The sequence below is a fragment of the Mastigoproctus giganteus genome, chromosome 2 (genome assembly GCF_048544385.1).
Source record: "Mastigoproctus giganteus isolate SK-2022 chromosome 2, ASM4854438v1, whole genome shotgun sequence".
Taxonomy (NCBI): Eukaryota; Metazoa; Arthropoda; class Arachnida; order Uropygi; family Thelyphonidae; genus Mastigoproctus; species Mastigoproctus giganteus.
In genome coordinates this window covers 140,711,144-140,728,580 of record NC_143576.1, presented here as the reverse complement: position 1 = coordinate 140,728,580, position 17,437 = coordinate 140,711,144, and the positions used below count along the sequence as shown (strand labels likewise).

The 17,437-nt window shown below is 35.1% G+C and overlaps 1 protein-coding gene across 1 annotated transcript in view; it reads left to right on the top strand.

Annotated features, from left to right (window-relative positions):
• LOC150089619 (WD repeat-containing protein 11-like) overlaps nucleotides 1-17,437 on the top strand; it is a 334,891-nt gene that overhangs the window by 124,468 nt on the left and 192,986 nt on the right. The window contains exons 12-13 of the mRNA XM_090390050.1: nucleotides 6,481-6,589; nucleotides 12,838-12,956. Of these exons, the coding sequence (XP_090246176.1) occupies nucleotides 6,481-6,589; nucleotides 12,838-12,956 (228 nt within the window). The remainder of the gene's footprint in view (nucleotides 1-6,480; nucleotides 6,590-12,837; nucleotides 12,957-17,437) is intronic.

Below are 17,437 nucleotides of genomic sequence, written 5' to 3'. Positions count from 1 at the left end.
CGGCAAGAAATGCGGTAGACTGGTCTGCTTTGTAGTAAGGTGGGAACCGGTGTTTTCACTCTAGAGATGAGGAATCATAATTTCCTGCCCTGAAGCTGTATGCACTTTATCTCATGAGATTTCTAGAAACCTGCTATGATAGGTTCAGGTAGTATGGGATAAAGGTGCTCGCGGCAGAGTCATTGCCTTGAATGTTCCTGTTGGAACATTCTAGCTTTTTGTACTGTATGTATTTAACATATTCTGCTTTACTATTTAACATTAAACCTGTCATTTATTTTATTTTAGTTTCCATTTCACTCTGTGCTACATAATAGATTATACAGAATGAATCCAGAGTGCACAGGCCTCTTTACCAATAAATTCTCATATAAATTCACGTAAATTGCTGAAATGTTCCCAAAGATTTGCAAGTAATCTGATTTTTTTTTTTAAAGCAGAATATGAATAAGTATAATTACTATACATAACCGATAAACTAATCCTTTTTGAAAATTCATTCAAAGAAAACTGATTAGTTGCACCCCTTTTATCATAAAGAATCTTATAACAAATGGTGACATCTCGAAAGTCCCTGACATTACTTCTTTCAGATTTGCATCGGAATCCTCTGACTTCTATTGTCTCTTCTACCGTCACCATGATTTCCCCTAAATATTTTAGATTCAGGCTTCTTGAAGGGATACTAGAAATTTTGTCATTAGTATGATTCCTTTCTTTGATTTGCATTTTTGCCTGCAACTCAATCAAATCCTTAGGTGTGAGGTCTTGTCTATGAGACTCCACACTGAAAAGGCCTCACATCTTCACTATCCACTTCTAAGTTAAGGTGTTTCATATTCTAAAATTACCTTTGTGACATTTTCTTGTGGTTTTTTTGGAAATCCTCACAGTCATGGACAAACTGCAGGCATAGCTTTTCAATAAGCTTTCATAGTTGGTTACTTGATATTTTTCGCTTTCAGCAATGTTTCTTACTGCCATAAGGATTTTATACCTTTCCAGACTTCTTAAGAGTTGTTGCTCCTCTCCATCAGTAATAGTAATCTGAATTATCGTTCTTTTCAAATAAATACTGCTAAAAGGTGAAAATAACTCCTTGATCTATATACTTTTCTTTTTTACCCCACCAGTTGCAGGGACACCCTTGTTTATTTTTATCTTTTCTCTTATCTGAACCACACAGTAAAAAAAACTTTTTCAGTTATTGTCTGGAAATTTTAAGTTATTGAACAATAACTTGGACTGCCAAAATGAAAGCAAAACTAAAATCTTTGATTTTGTTTCACTTTTGGATTTATAAAGCACATTAGCTTTTAATCTCAGAAGTGAACTAATAAATTTTCTGCTCTTACTTCTCATGCTCACAGGAATTAGGAGTGTACGATGACTGTAGAATAACATCACAGTGTGCTAAAGATGTGAAGCTGTATGTAATCACAGATATATATATATATATATATATATATATATATACACACATATATCAACAAAAGTTACTTAGTGGGGAATGTGCATATATTGGACATATGGTACCAGTATGGAATGTAAATTAACTAGATGTACAGTAACTGAGCAATTGTAGAGTAGTAGTAGTGGCATGTGATGCAAGAAAGCAAGTGTATGAGCTTTAGCATCAGCCAAAAAAAAAAATCACACCATTCCCTCCAAATGCCTGTCCAGTTCCTCCTTAAATTTATTTAACCTATCAACTTCTACAACAACAGATGGAAGTTTGTTGCAGCAATTAACCACCTGCTGGCTAAAGGCAAATTTCTGCACATCTATTGTACATCAGTCTTTTCTTAATTTGAATTTATGCCCCCTCAGGTTTGTAATCTGAACAAGTGGAAGGATCCCATCAGAATTCAGCGTGCTCAACTCATTCAAGGCCTTATACACCTCAGTCAGATCACCGCGCAGTTTCCTAGTCTCCAGCCACTGCAATTTGCAGAACTTAAGCCTCTCTTGGTAAGAGGGGCTTAAGTTCTCATTCATTCACCTCACCAATCTTGTTGCCCTTCTCTGTACATGCTCAAGTAAATCTACATTCTTCCTAAAATGAGGCCTCCAGACCTGTACTACGCAGTACTCAAGGCGCGGCCTGACCGTTGCCTTATACAGAGGGACAATCACCTCCTTCTCCCTGCTAGCAAAATTCCTATATATCATTGACAAAACCCCATGACCTGCCCTGGCAGCCTGTCTGCATTGTTCAGAAAACTTCATATCTGACTCCCAGGTCTTTTTCATTTCCAATTACTCCCAGTTCTTTTTCATTTTCTACAACCTTAAGTGTAGTACCACACAGTTGGTATGTTTCTCTGGGGTTACTTCTACCCATATGCAGAACTTTGCATTTCTCAAGGTTAAACTTCAGTTGCCACTTCTTAGCCCATCTGCCCAAATTATCTAGATCCTGTTGCAGTAGCACACTGCCATTACTGTCATTAACAACCCTGCTAACCTTTGTATCATCTACAAACTTTGACACTAAGCCTGATATACCTTCATCAATATCATTGATAAATACACAAAACAACAGAGGACCCAACACCGAACCCTGTGGGACTCCACTAATAACATTAGTCCACGAAGAGCAGCACCCATTAATTACCACACTCTGTCTTCTTACACTCAACCATCCTTTTATCCATTGTAGCAACTTACCCTTAATACCATTCTGCGCCAATTTATACAATAGTCTTCCATGCGCAACAGTGTCAAAAGCTTTCCTGAAATCCAAATATATGATATCAAAATTATTTTTTTCATCCAGTTCCTTTGTAACCACATCATCATATCCTATCAAATTTGTCAGACAAGACTTTCCCTTAACAAACCCATGCTGTGTCTGAATTATTGCTGCAGTCTTGTCTAAATGATCCTGCAATGCATCTTTAACCAGTGACTCCATTATTTTACTCGGAACAGAAGTTAAACTAACTGGTCTGTAATTACTCCTGTCACCCTTCGATCCCCCTTTGTGAATTGGTGATACATTTGCACATCTCCAGACCATGAGGACCTCCCCTGAGTCCAAGAATGCTCTCTTTATTATGGCTAAGGGTTTGCTTAGTTGCTTTGTCGCCTTCTTTAATATAACTGGATAGATCCCATCCACCCCAGATGCCTTTCTTATGTTTAACTTCAACAATTTCTCCTACACTTTGCTCTCAGTTATTACAAAATCATTAAGCACCCTGCTACAATTTGATAACCTTCTGCCATTTTCAAACCTTAATAACTCCTCATGTGTGAATGTAGATGCAAAATACTCATTCAGTTTGTTTGCTATCTGATCAGGATCATCAACAGTCGAACCATCGATATCAAGTGTACCAATCAGATTCATCCCCTTCCTTTTAGAGTTTATATAAGTAAAGAAATCGTTGCTGTTTTTCTTAGCATCTTTTGGCAAAGATTTCTTGTAATCTGCTTTCGCCTGCCTAACCTCCTTTGTGACCTGATTACAGACTAGCTTATATCTACCATAGGCTTCTGAGTCGTTTGATAATTTATATGCATCCCATGCATTTTTCTTCTCTGTCACAAGTCTCATTAGTTCATTTGATAACCATTTAGGCCTAAACCTCGAACAATATTTCTTAATAGGTATGAAACTTTTAGTAGCATCCACAATTAATTCCTTGAATGTTTCCCACTTAGAATTTACTGTTGGTAACGTTGTCAGTTGATCCCACTGTACAGAATTTAAAAACTGTCTGAGACCACTGTACTCACCTTTATGGAAGCAAAAACCCTTTCCTTTATCCCTGATGGTAATTATATCTTTAAGTAAATCCCACATCAGTACACTTTGATCACTGCCACTTAGTGGTTCCTTTATCTGCAAATTCTTAATACACGAATGATCACTGCTGATAACCAGATAAAGAGTATTACCCTCTCTGGTTGCCTCTCGAACATGCTGCTGCAGAAAACAATCATCCAATAAATCCACAAAAGTCTTACTAGTGTGTGAGTGATCAATCTACAAGTTCCAGTCAATATCTGGGAAGTTAAAATCCCCCATTATAAGACATTCTGATTTTCTAACCCACTCTGTTTCTCTGTTCAATTGTTCATTGTACTCATTCGAGTCATTAGGCCTATAACACACTCCTACTCTTATTTTTCCTTTCGCAGTGCTTATGTCACACCAAACTGACTCAACAGTGCACTGTTCATCTATATCAACTGGATGCACTTCTTTTGATTTTATGTTTTTCTTAATTAACAGCATAACACCTCCTCCCTTCCTATCATGTCTATCCTTTCTGTACACATTGTACTCCCCAAATTCCAGTTATACACTCCTTATATCTGTGTGACACCACTTCTCTGCTATCCCAGCAGTATCTGCCTTTGATGTCTTGACCAACACTTCAAATTCATCAAATTTATTTACCATACTTCTAGCATGGGTATACATGCAAGAATACATGTCATTAACTACTCCATCAATCATTGTGTCAACAGCAAACTTAGACATCAAATCTGACATATCAATATCGTTAATAAGTATTAAAAACAGTAAGGGACACAACATCAACTCTGATGATAATCTACTCATTACATTAGTCATTTTGTGGAACAGTTATCAAAGTCTTTACTGAACTCTGAGCATATGATGTCAAAATTATTCTTTGTATCGAGTGCCTTCCTGGCAACCTCATAATAACTAATCAGATTGATCAAGCACAACTTCCCTTTGACAAATGCATTTCCTGATTGCCGTATAGCTTCACCTCTACCGAGACTATCTTGTATTGCTGCTTTGACTATTGAATAGACTCCAGTATTTTTTCTGGTACAAAGTCAAACTTACAAGCCTGTATTTTCCCATTTCACCCTTTTGAACCACAGTTGTTTGAAAGAGTGAATTGCATAACTGCAGACCTGTAATTTATAGCTCTAATCTTTATACATATTTAATAATTTAAAACATATATAACTCAGTGAATAACTATAATAAAAAAGCCAAAAAAAAATAATTCACCCACCACTCGCTCCAAATGTTTGTCAAGTTCTGCCTTGAATCTATTTAAGCTATCAACTTCTCCAACAACAGATGGAAGTTTGTTCCACCAATCAACCACCCGCTGGCTAAAAGCAAATTTCCGCACATCTATCCTACAACCTTTTTTCCTCAATTTGAATTTATGCCCTCTCGGGCGATTATTCTGAGCAAGAGGAAAAATCCCATCTGCATTGAGCATGCTCAAACCATTCAAGGCTTTATACACCTCAATCAGATCACCTCACAGGTGCCTAGTCTCCAGACACTGTAATTTGCAAAACTTAAGCCTTTCTTCGTAAGAGCAACCCTTTGTTCCATTCACTAATCTTGTTGCAATTCTCTGTACTCGTTCCAACAGCTCTACATCCTTCTTAAAATGAGGCCTCCAAATCTGTATACAGTACTCAAGGTGTGGCCTGGCCATTGCCTTATACAGGGGGATAATCACCTCCTTATCCCCGCTAGAAACATTCCTTTATATCATTGACAAGACACCATGAGCTACTGTTGCAGACCGTCTGCGATGCTCAGAAAACTTCATATCTGCCTGCACAGTTACTCCCAGGTCCTTTTCATTCTCTACCACTGTCAGTGTGGTACCACAGAGTTGATACGTTACTCTGGGATTACTGCTTCCCATATGTAGTACTTTACATTTGTCAATGTTAAACTTCATTTGCCACCTCTCAGCCCATCTATGCAACTTTTATAGATTCTGTTGCAGCAGTGTACTGTCATTAGTGTCATTAACAACCCTTCCAACCTTCATATCGTCTGCAAACTTGGACATTAAGCATGATATACCATCATCAGTATCATTTATAAATACAGAAAACAACAATGGACTCAACACTGAACCCTGAGGGACTCCACTAATAACATTAGTCCACAACGAGCAGTGTCCATTGATTACCACTCTTGTCTTCTCCCACTCAACCATCGGTGCCTCCATAGCCAGGTGGGAAGGAGCAGCAGTACGTAGCACACGCTTCTTGATTAGACCGGGGTTCGAGCCCATCACCACCAAATATGGAGGATGCGGAAAGGTCAGGGAATGACCACCGCATTTCCCGGAGCAATATGGCCTTAGTTGCTAATGCTCCTAAAAACCAAATAACAAACAAACAAACAAACAAACACTCAACCATCCCTTTATCCATAGCAGCAATTTGCCACCAATGCCACACTGCTTCGATTTGTGCATCAGTCTTCCATGTGCAACAGTATCAAAGTAAATATTCAGTATCTACAACAACACCAGGTAGCTTATTGATATTTGTAAGTTTGGTTTCTTGCATCATTTTGCATTACCAGTGCTTGACTAATATATGGGTGTTTTCTAAAATAACACACACACGTGCAAATTTAATAGCATATTATAATTTTGTTGAAATGTGCTCTTGTGTGATTGTTACCATTAATTAAATTTAGAATTCTTACCTTTTTTTTTTTTATAGGCAATATTTTATAATTGTTTTTAAAGAGGAACCATTTGAACTGTGGGATCTTCGTACCTTAACTCTCCTTCGTACTGTATCAAAGACTATCTTAAATATTACTGCTTTGGTAAGTAAAAATAAATCATTGCATGTTCCAAGTGTGAGCAGTTTCATATGGTTTTATTTAAATGGTACATTGGAAAAAAATTAATGCTAGACTAACCAAATTCTGTTCACTCAACAGGTGAATTCTGTATTCTTCAACAGTAAGTATTCTTGTTTGCAGGGAAACCATTATTGTTTTTTATGAAAAAATCTAAAAATTAAGTTAGTTAACAACTGAAATTAATGAATAAAAGAATTAAAGGAATAGTATCTAAGGAATTAATGTGTCTTAAAGGAATGGTAACAGTATCTACCCTCACCACAGCAAGCATGAAGATCCCAGATTACTCAAGAGCACTTTGTTTCCTTCACTAATCTGGTTTCTGTTTTCTGTACCCATTTCAACAGATCCACACCTTTCTTAAAATGAGGCTTCCAGACCTGTATTCAGTACTCAAGATCATGCATTCTCACTATTGCCTTATACAATGGTATAATCACATATTTATCCCTGCTGGCAAAGATCCTATATATCATTGAGAGAACCGTATGAACTGTTCTAGCAGCCTGTGTATACCGCTCAGAGAACTTCATATTAGATTGTTATACAATCTCTTTTATTCTCCACCATCTTGAGTGTGGTTCCACCTAACTGGCATGTTATTCTGGGATTACTACTGCCCATATGCAGTACCATTCATCAATATCATTAATAAATATTGTAAATAATAATGTACCCAGCAATGAACCCTGGGGGACTCTACATAATAATGTTAGTCAAGGAAGAGAGGCACTCATTGATAACTTGCCTCTAATGCCATGCTGCTCCAATTTGTATGGCAGTCTTCTACGTGGAAGAGTATTAAAAGATTTTCTGAAATAAAGGTATATGATGTCAAATTATTTTTTTCATCCAGTTCCTTTGTTACTGTATTGTATTAGCTAAGCAGATTGATCAGACAGTTCCTCCCACCCCTAACAAACTCATACTGTGATTTCTATACAGCAGGCCCTTGTTATAACGTGGTTCGCTTTACACTGATTCACTATAATGCTGATCTTATATTATAACCGTATCTGATTATAACACTGTTACAAATCACTATAATCCTCTTTTACCAGCATACAGATTGCATTTTTGGCATATTTAACAAAAATGTTTCACCCCTGATTGGAGTCGATAGCTTGAAAATGAATAGCAAAACAGCATTAAAATGTTTCCCACGCAGACTTGAGAAATTTTCCTACGCTTAGTGAAATTTTCTCGCACGCTAATTTAATTGCAGTACAGTGACTTGCTATGTAGTTCCGAGATCAACATTTTTTAAAAAAATTATCAAGTATATTGCTAGTAATATTTGTGTTATATGCCTTTATCCGAAGTCTACTGTACATCACTCTGCACAGTATTAGACATCGTGCATAACGGACAGTTTACTCGAACATTGTATCATAATTAATGCAACCAATGCAGTTACATTTTCGAAGAGTTAATAATGGCAGATAAGAATGAAAAAGCAACAATGTCTGGATGCCGTATGAAGACTACAAATTATTAGTAAAATAATAAGAGGAGTTTACCTCAATATACTACAAATGTAAGAAAAAGACTGAATTTGAAAATTAAATTAGACGTTTTGAAGCAAATCGATTCCAGCCAATGACAAGTGGATGTGTGCCATAATTTAGGACTGGCAGGTTTAACTGTAAGAACAATTATAAAAAATAAAGAATTAATTTTAGCAGCAGGAAAGACAGCTGTTCCACTGCAAGCAACTAGGGCTAGGCCGGCTATTAGGATTGAAATAGAGAGACTTTAACTAATTTTATTGAAGATAATATCCAATGTAGAATTCAGTTAAGTTAAATATTATAAATAAAAAAAAAATAGATTAGCCTATATGATGATCTGAAGAAAGCTCACCTAAAAAAAAAAAAAAATGTGGAACCATTTAAAACTAGTATGGGCTGGTCGAACAGATTTAAAATCCAGGGAGAAGTCGCAAGTGCTGATCAAGGAGCTGAAATTATTGAAGAGGGGTATTTGTTATACTTCTCAACAAGTTTTTAACAAAGATGAAGCAGGACTTTTTTGGAAATGAATGCCTAAAAGAAGTTTCATATTGAAAGAAGAAAAAAACATGCCAGGTATCAAAGCGGTGAAGGATCGGTTGACTTTATTTTTTTTTATTTTTTTGGTTGTTGTTGGCGCATAGGTTTCTGTGGCCATAATGCACCTCCCAAGGTTTTTGCAGTACTTTGATCCAAGCCCGAGGCAGGAATCGAACCCGTGACCTTTGGGTTGCCAGGCAGGCATTTTACCCACCCGGCTAGCCCGGTTGGCAGTTGACTTTATTGTTGGGTGGAGGATTTTAAATTAAAACCCCTTTTAATTTCCCAGCAAGAGGGCCAAAGTACAACCCAAAATCGACACATTTTTCATGATTAAATTCATCAGTTAAATTAAATCAATTTAGATCAATTAAATTCATGATTTTAATTGGAATTTTAAGTTTAATTTTGATACATAAGTAGTTACCCCATAATTATATACATATGTAATGCAGGATATTTTATATGTACAAATATTTGAATATTAAATATTTTGACCAACATTTGTGTTTTTTTTCACTACCGTTTATTATTGATTAGGAAATATCCTATGGCACCGACTCACAAATGCGTATGTTACCTTATGGGAATGTGGTGCTCGCTTAGCTTGGATTCACTTAGCACTTTCTTTTTCTGAAACGAATTATCAGCGTTAAGTGGGGGTCACCTGTATAACTATTCCTGTTAAGGTTATCTATGATACTTCTTTAACCACTGACTCCATTCTTTTTCCAGGAACACAGAAGTCAAGTTTACAGGTTTGTAATTACTCACTTTGCCCTTTGATCCTCTTTGCGAATAGGAGCAACTATTGATTTGCACATCTTCAGTCTATAGGACCTCCCTTGAATCTCTTCTTAGCCCAAGGATACTCTCATAATTATGGCCAAAGGCTTGCTTACCTCTTTTGCTGTTTCTTTTAATATATTTGGATTAGTCTCATCAGCCCCTAGGTGTCTTGTTTACTTTTGTCTTCAACAATTTCTCTTCCACTTTTTTTTTTCCAGTTATCACAAAATCATTTAGCTTCCATTTATAACTTGGTTTATTTCTGGTGTATGAACATTAAAAACATTCTTCATGGGTAAATGTAGATGCAAAATATTTATTTAGTTTGTTAGAACCTTGAAAGGATTATCAATAATTATGCCACTAATATTTGGTGGGGAATGCAATTCATTGCTTTCTTTCAAGGGCTGTCGTAAACAAAGAATTATTTGCTTCTTTTCTCTGTATTATAAAGGGCCTTCTCATAATTTTCCTTAGCTTGTATAACTCCTTTAGTGATTTAATTTCAGACTAATTTATACTTACTGTGTCTGTGTCCCTTTATAATTTACAGTCATCCATGCATTTTGTTTCTCTGCCACTAGTCTCATCAGTTCATGTTGATATCCATTTAGGAACCTTGAACAATATTTCTGTGTTGGTATAAAAAGCTTAGTAGCTTTTACAGTTACTTCCCTAAATGCTTCCAATTTAGACTTTTCAGTTGGTAACATCATCAGTTGTTCCCACTGGAAGGAATTTAAAAAATATCAAAAACCACTGTACTCACCTTTATGAAAGCAAAATCCCTTTTAACAGTAGTTATACCCTATATTCTCCTATTTAAGTATGTTCCATATCAATATATTATGATCACTGCTGCCTTTTATCTGGAGATGCTTAATCTCCAGATAAAAGATCAAGGAGCTGAACTTCTGATAATCAGGTCAAGAGTATTGCTGACCTTGCATGTGATGATAAACCTGTGGTTACTAACATTCCCATTTGTGAAGGTGCAAGATTTCCTTCTTATAGAATGACTGATGACTGGATGTTCTGAAATTTGGTTCACTTGATTCACAAGTGGAATCTATCTGTGATAAGTCTTAGAAGTTTCTTTCCTACATTCTATTTCCTTTAAGTGTAACTGCACTGTAGCTAGATGTCTTTTATCATGATATATCTTTCAGTATTCAGATCGATGCAAAAGATTATGATGATACCTAAGGAACCATCATGATCATTTTTAATTCCACTTTTGTTCAACGGGTAAGTGTCTTATTATGAGTGTGAAAAAAATATTTTTTGAATATCATTTCCTTGTATTCGTTTAATTTTTTTATCCTACAGTGAATTGTACAGACTATAGATGCGAATCCTTACAGAAATGTCAGCGAATTTTATTTTACACAGAGAAATCCCATTTTAACTACAGTCTGTCCCCGAAATACGTAAGAGATACATTCCAGGACTTCTTACATAAGTCGAGGTTTGAGTAACTCGGGAATGACATAAAATATTGTTACTACATCCCGGATATGCCAAAATTACAAAAACCACTTAATATCCTGAGATGAATGGAGAAAAATAGTTATATACCATAACAATTAAAAACTTTATCTGGGGACAGCAGTGAAGTAGTACCATTTAACTTATTCTCATAGGCTGCACCATGATAACGGTCAAAATGAAATTTTCTGTAAAGGCTTCACAAGGTTAAGTTGCAAGAGATGCTGCCACAGCTTACAATATGCGAATGAAGCACGTACTACACGATTATAGTTTGATGTGATGTTGTTGAAAATGGTTGGACAATATGAATTTCAACTTCACCACAATAACCTGACGTGTAACAAATATTATGCACAAAATGCAAACAAATGCTCCCACTTCGCTCTCAAACAAAACTGAGCCGACTGGGCTAGCCAGGTGGGTAAAGTGCCTGCCTGGCAGCCCAAAGGTCGCAGATTCGAATCCCGCCTCGGGCTTGGATCAAAGTAAAATGCAAAAGCTTTGGGAGGTGCATTATGGCCACAGAAGCTGATGTGCCAACAACTAACAAAAAAAAAAAAAAAAAAAAACTGAACCGACTCTACAATCCGGAAGGAAAGGATGTAGAGACAAACGGCTAGAGTGTAATTCTTCGAAGAAATAGCCAATGGGACACAGTCCATGTGGCTTGAACATTGTGGGGGTTTCTCTGAAGTTCTTCAATGTAGTTCATCTGTCTGAAACACATGTTGAATATTTCTTCAGAATTTTTTAAAGCAGAAAATGAAATTTTTAACTGTAGTTACCTAGATTCTAGTTAAGTTATTATCCAACTAACATGCATTAAGGGCTTATGCCTCAGGCTGCAAGAGAATTAGACTACATAGAAGTTAGTGCAAATGCATCATATTAGTACACAGCTAAACTCTGAATTAGCAAGTTTTTGCAAAGACGGCATCATTTAAGTTATATCTCATATTGTGAATACCTTCACAACGAGTTGCCATGATATTGCACTACTTTGAATAAGTAACACTTCACCAAAGGAGAAGACTATTATTACTTATTCTCAGCTGATACCACCAGATGGAACTGTTTCAAGGCTATTTGGCCCTTCTTCGGTGGGTTGGTGGATAGGTAGGTACCCAAGTGATGTAATGATGGCAAAACAATTATGAAGTATAACTCCACAATATGAGAGACCTGATGGCGTATCAGATGAATTAAGACTGATGCATTAAGGGCTTATGCCTCAGGCTACAAGAGAATTAGACTACGTACAAGTTAGTGCAAACGCATCATAGTAGTACACAGCTAAACTCTGAACTAGCAAATTTTTGCAAAGGCAGCAGTATCATTTAAGTTATATTTCACATTGTGAATATCATGTGGGTGGTGGTATCTGCTGAGAATAAGTAACAATAGTCTTCTCCTTTGGTGAAGTGTTACTTATTCGAAGTAGTGCAATATCATGGCAACTCGTTGTGAAGGTATTCACAATATGAGATATAACTTAAATGATGCCGCCTTTGCAAAAATTTGCTAATTCAGAGTTTAGCTGTATACTAATATGATGCATTTGCACTAACTTGTATGTTATTATCCAACATAGTTTGTATGGGATCAAAAATAAAAACTTATTCTTATTGTTCCTTTGTTCGGCTTCACTCTTAAAAATTATACAGAAAGTATCTTTATGATTTTGCCAAAAAAAATTTACATAAGTCCGAAGTTACATAACTCAGGCTTACGTAAGTCGGGGACTAACTGTAGTCATGGAAATAATTCTTTTTATGGTGTAAAATATGTCCTTATGAGTAAAAGCATGTTTTTCACTTGTGTTATCTGTTTAATTTATATGCAATTATTTCACTCTTATTATTATTTTTTTTTTTTAAGGAATGGTTTCCACAGCATTCTAAGAAACATTCACAGTCATCTCAGGATCAGGAATCACGTAAAGGAAAAGAAACAGATATTCTAACCTATGTTTCAGATACAACACCTGACAGTCAGATGTAAGTTTGAAATGTTATTTTGAACATGCTAACTTGATTACTGTTATAAGAATTATTTATGGAGAAAAAATATATTAATATAAATCTCTCTAAATAAACATCTCTTTATTAATAAAATGTAAATCAATTAATAAAAATCACATACCTTCCAACTGTTTCCAATATAATTGGAAATTTTTGATAACCATGTGTGCATTCTGATTTTCTGATAAGTTTGGTAAAAAGGGAAGTTTGTGTCATTTTTCAGATATGCAGATTTTTTTTTATTTTTGTTTTACACTTACAGACCTACTAAATTTAGCAATATGCACTTAAAAGCTAGCATTAGTGGCACTGCTTATGTTTATTAGGAAACTACAGGCCACTATAAGTATTTGTTTATAGTTTGGTGAAGGAATATGTCTGGACTTTGTATATTACGCATTTTATGTTTATTCAACTCCTCCATTATGAAGAAGAACTGAACATGATATAGGAGTTGAAATTCACTCTTCCACATGAAGTAACATGATACTGGAAATTATGAAAGAATGAGCACTACGCTGTCAAAATTTGAAGTTAAATTTTTTGAATGAATGGAGGATGCTGCACTTTAAAGTGAAACAGGCCATATAATAGCAAACTGTACAGTACTATGCATGTAAAATGCAAGAAAATAAATAGAGATAAATAAAATAAACCAGAAAATAAGATGTGGAAGGTGCCATGCATTTATGACTTTCAACAGAAAGCATTGAAAACATGCCAATTCATTTGCAAACACTGAAGAAGAAATGAATGCCAATCCAAATAGAAATATTTAGATTGATTATTTTGCTTTTTCACTCATCATTGCAAAGTACCCCCATGTCTCCAATAAGATGTAGTCTCTCAATTGTCCATTCTAAGCTTGGTCTAACCTTGGTCCAATTTAACATTTCCACCATCTTATTCTTTAATCGCACTCTGCATACTGATCTCATCATTGTGGTGGTGAGGAATTTATAGTTTAGCATTTATCTGTGTGCAGTCGTAGGAGCCCCTTTTCAAGTAATTACTTGTATTTTTGTTTATAATTTTGAGGTATAGATTAGAAATTACTCTGGATATGAATATGGCCTTTCCTATCCTTTCTCATTTATGTGATCATTTAAGATTTAGATCTTTTCCTTCTTTCTTATCTTTTCTTTATAGACTTGATAGCAAATACCAAAAGAAATTTGTAATTTTACATAATCCAACAATTAAAAGCTGTAGTTAAAATAATATGGTGCAATTGGAAAACAGGCCTTCGGATTGCATATCACAATACTTTCTAGCAATGACTGACAAACTGATTTAAAATAAATTTATTAAAATAAATAAATAATATCTACATAAAATACTAAAACAGAGATAAAATACAATAAGATAAAAGCATTAAAATACAATAAAATATGGACAAAACTAATAAAATATACAGTAGCTTTCGAGACGAAGTGCCTCTTCATCAGCCTAGTTGGTGAATGGTGTATTGCAGTATATATATGTTAGTTAAAACAGCAAAAGTCAGCTGAGCACGACATGAGTCTGGTGTCAGTATAGCAGAATTACGTATATATGTGATGATTGCCAGTGCTCATTGCACTGCAAAACAGTAGATTCCATAATTGGGTGCAAGTGCACTCCCTTATTGCGATTCATGGAACTATTACTGCTAGCTATGTGCAGTGCCTCAAGCCATGAGCCTCAAGTCTTTTGCTGTTTTAACCAACATATATATATACTGCAGTACACCATTCACTGACTAAGCTGATGAAGAGGCACTTCGTCTTGAAAGCTACAGTATATTTTTATTAGTTTTGTCCATATTTTATTGTATTTTAGCACTTATTTTATTTTATATTTTATCCCTGTTTTAGTATTATTTATTTATTTTAATAAATTTATTTTAAGTCAGTTTGTTGATTGTCACTAGAAAATTTTGTAATATGGTCAAATGTTTATTTATTTTTAAAATTTACTTATTATATTGATTGGCATTATTAACATCATCCTGCTGTTTGTTGTTATGTTTTTCTGCTTCCTATTCTTAATCTTCATCATTCCTTCATCTAGATATTGATTTATATGTGCTTTCTTTTGCATCACGTTTCTTTGTTATTCCTTGTTTCTTTGTTGATTAGCAGCCACTTGCCCTCACATTTGTGTACAGTTGGCATGTTTTGAACCCTTTGATACAATTAGTGCCAGGGCCTCCCCCCCCCATCTCCTATAACAATGTTCTGTTACATTTCCAGTATGCTGTAGTTACTGGAAACCATAGTGTACAACTGACACCATGGTTGCCAAGTGCTTGGTGTATTACCAAATCTACCAAGAATTATTACCAAATTCTCATTTTATTAGAAAATACTAAAAAAAAAATATATAATTATATATATATTTGAATAACGTTTAAAATAGTTGGAAACTGAATCTTTCATAATAAAAATAAAATAAAAAGGTACAGCAACCATCAGAGGCAGCAAAAAGCATATTCCTCTACATGATGCTTGAAATATAACCATAGAAATAAATTAGAATAGGAATTAAAAATAATGCCAGCAGTATGGCAAGACGAGGAAAAATAACCAAAATTAAACATAACGATAAACCAACAGGGAGGGAAGAGAGGGGTAACAAGAGTAAAGTTATTGCAGCAGAAACTCTAAGATAATTTAGAACATCTAAATGTAAGGATAATAAAATAATAATTGATTAAATTTCGAAAGCCAATTGAATAGAAATTTAACAGCACCCCCCCTCAGAACCACCGCTATTCAAGTCCTCTGCATTGGCGGTTCGATCTGTGGATTGGGTGGCGGACTGATCTTTCAATCGACTCACCTTTGTGGCGATTTGTCTAGTGATCGAAATGCAGCGATTCCCTGACCATTTATTGGCCTTGTGGTCCTCTGTTGAGATGGAGTGTAATGGTCAGTCTATTTTTGGTTTATTTTTGTTTATTTTATTGTAGTGGTTTACATCTCTGTTAGTGATATTTCACATAAATTTGGACCTGGTGCCCGTCAGAGGGGTTGCCGTTAAATTTCTGTTTAATTGGCTTTCGAAATTTAATCAATTATTATTTTATTATCCTTACATTTAGATGTTCTAAATTATCTTAGAGTTTCTGCTGTAGTATTTTTACTCTTGTTACCCCTCTCTTCCCACCCTGTTGGTTTATCGTTATATTTAATTTTGGCTATTTTCGCTCTTGTCTTGCCATACTGCTGGCATTATTTTTAATTCCTATTCTAATTTATTTCTATGGTTATATATATATATATATATATATATATATATATATTAACATAATGAAGTAGTTAAAAAATAAAAAATGGTACAAAATATAATAAGAAAATTAAGAAAATAAATAAGCTATCATTAGAGGCAGCAAAATGCAAATTTCTTCACATGATGCCCAATGTATAACTGATATTAAAATGCCATACCACTGGCATTAATTTTGATTTATATTTAATATCAGTTATATATATATATATATGTTAAATGTAATTTAAAGTCAAAGTTTCAGTTGATAGAAAAAAATAAAAATAAATAATAAATGAGCAAGATATGTCAAATGCACCAAAACGCACAAAGCAGCAATAAAGGATGCAAAAGTATATGAGCATGTAAATATAGATAAGTTTCATAAAGTTTGCATAGATGGAGGCGAAAATTACACAGTGCCAAGGACTAGAAGGGTAAGGGCAGTAGAAAAAATAAGTATTGTAGATTTGAAAAAAGGCAAAAGAATGTTAATATCCTAAAAGTTATGATGAATTAAGAAAATTATGGGCTGAATTGCAAAGCCAATTTGGAGGTGAAGGAACTGTAAAGTAAAATTATTAATACCAAATGTTTAAACAAAATAAAGTAAAATATAATGTGAAAGGTGGTAGAAGGATGGCAAAAATGCAAAGTCTGATGTCAGCAGAAGTAAATATTGATACCTGGTCAGGTAATTCATCAGGTGACTACACCTGACCATGTATCAGGAACTGTGTTACTATACTTGCCCATAAGATTAGCATTAGCATTAGTAGAGGCATTTGATGCAAGAAAGCAAGCTTATGCAGCATCAGCCAAAAAAAAAAAAAAAAAACCCCTTCCACTTCACCCCTCTGTTCGTTCAAAATACCTGTCCAGCTGAGCCTTAAACTTATCCCATCAGCATTGAGCATGCTTAAACCATTCAAGGCTTTATACACCTCTATCAGATCACCTCGCTGGTGCCTAGTCTCCAGACACTATAATTTGCAAAACTTAAGCCTTTCTTCGTAAGAGCACCCCTTTGTTCCATTCACTAATCTTGTTGCCCTTCTCTGTACTCGTTCCAGCAGCTCTACATCCTTCTTGAAATGAGGCCTCCAGACCTGTATACAGTACTCTAGGTGTGGCCTGACCATTGCCTTATACAATGGAATAATCACCTCCTTATCCCTGCTGGAAAAATTCCTGTATATCATTGACAA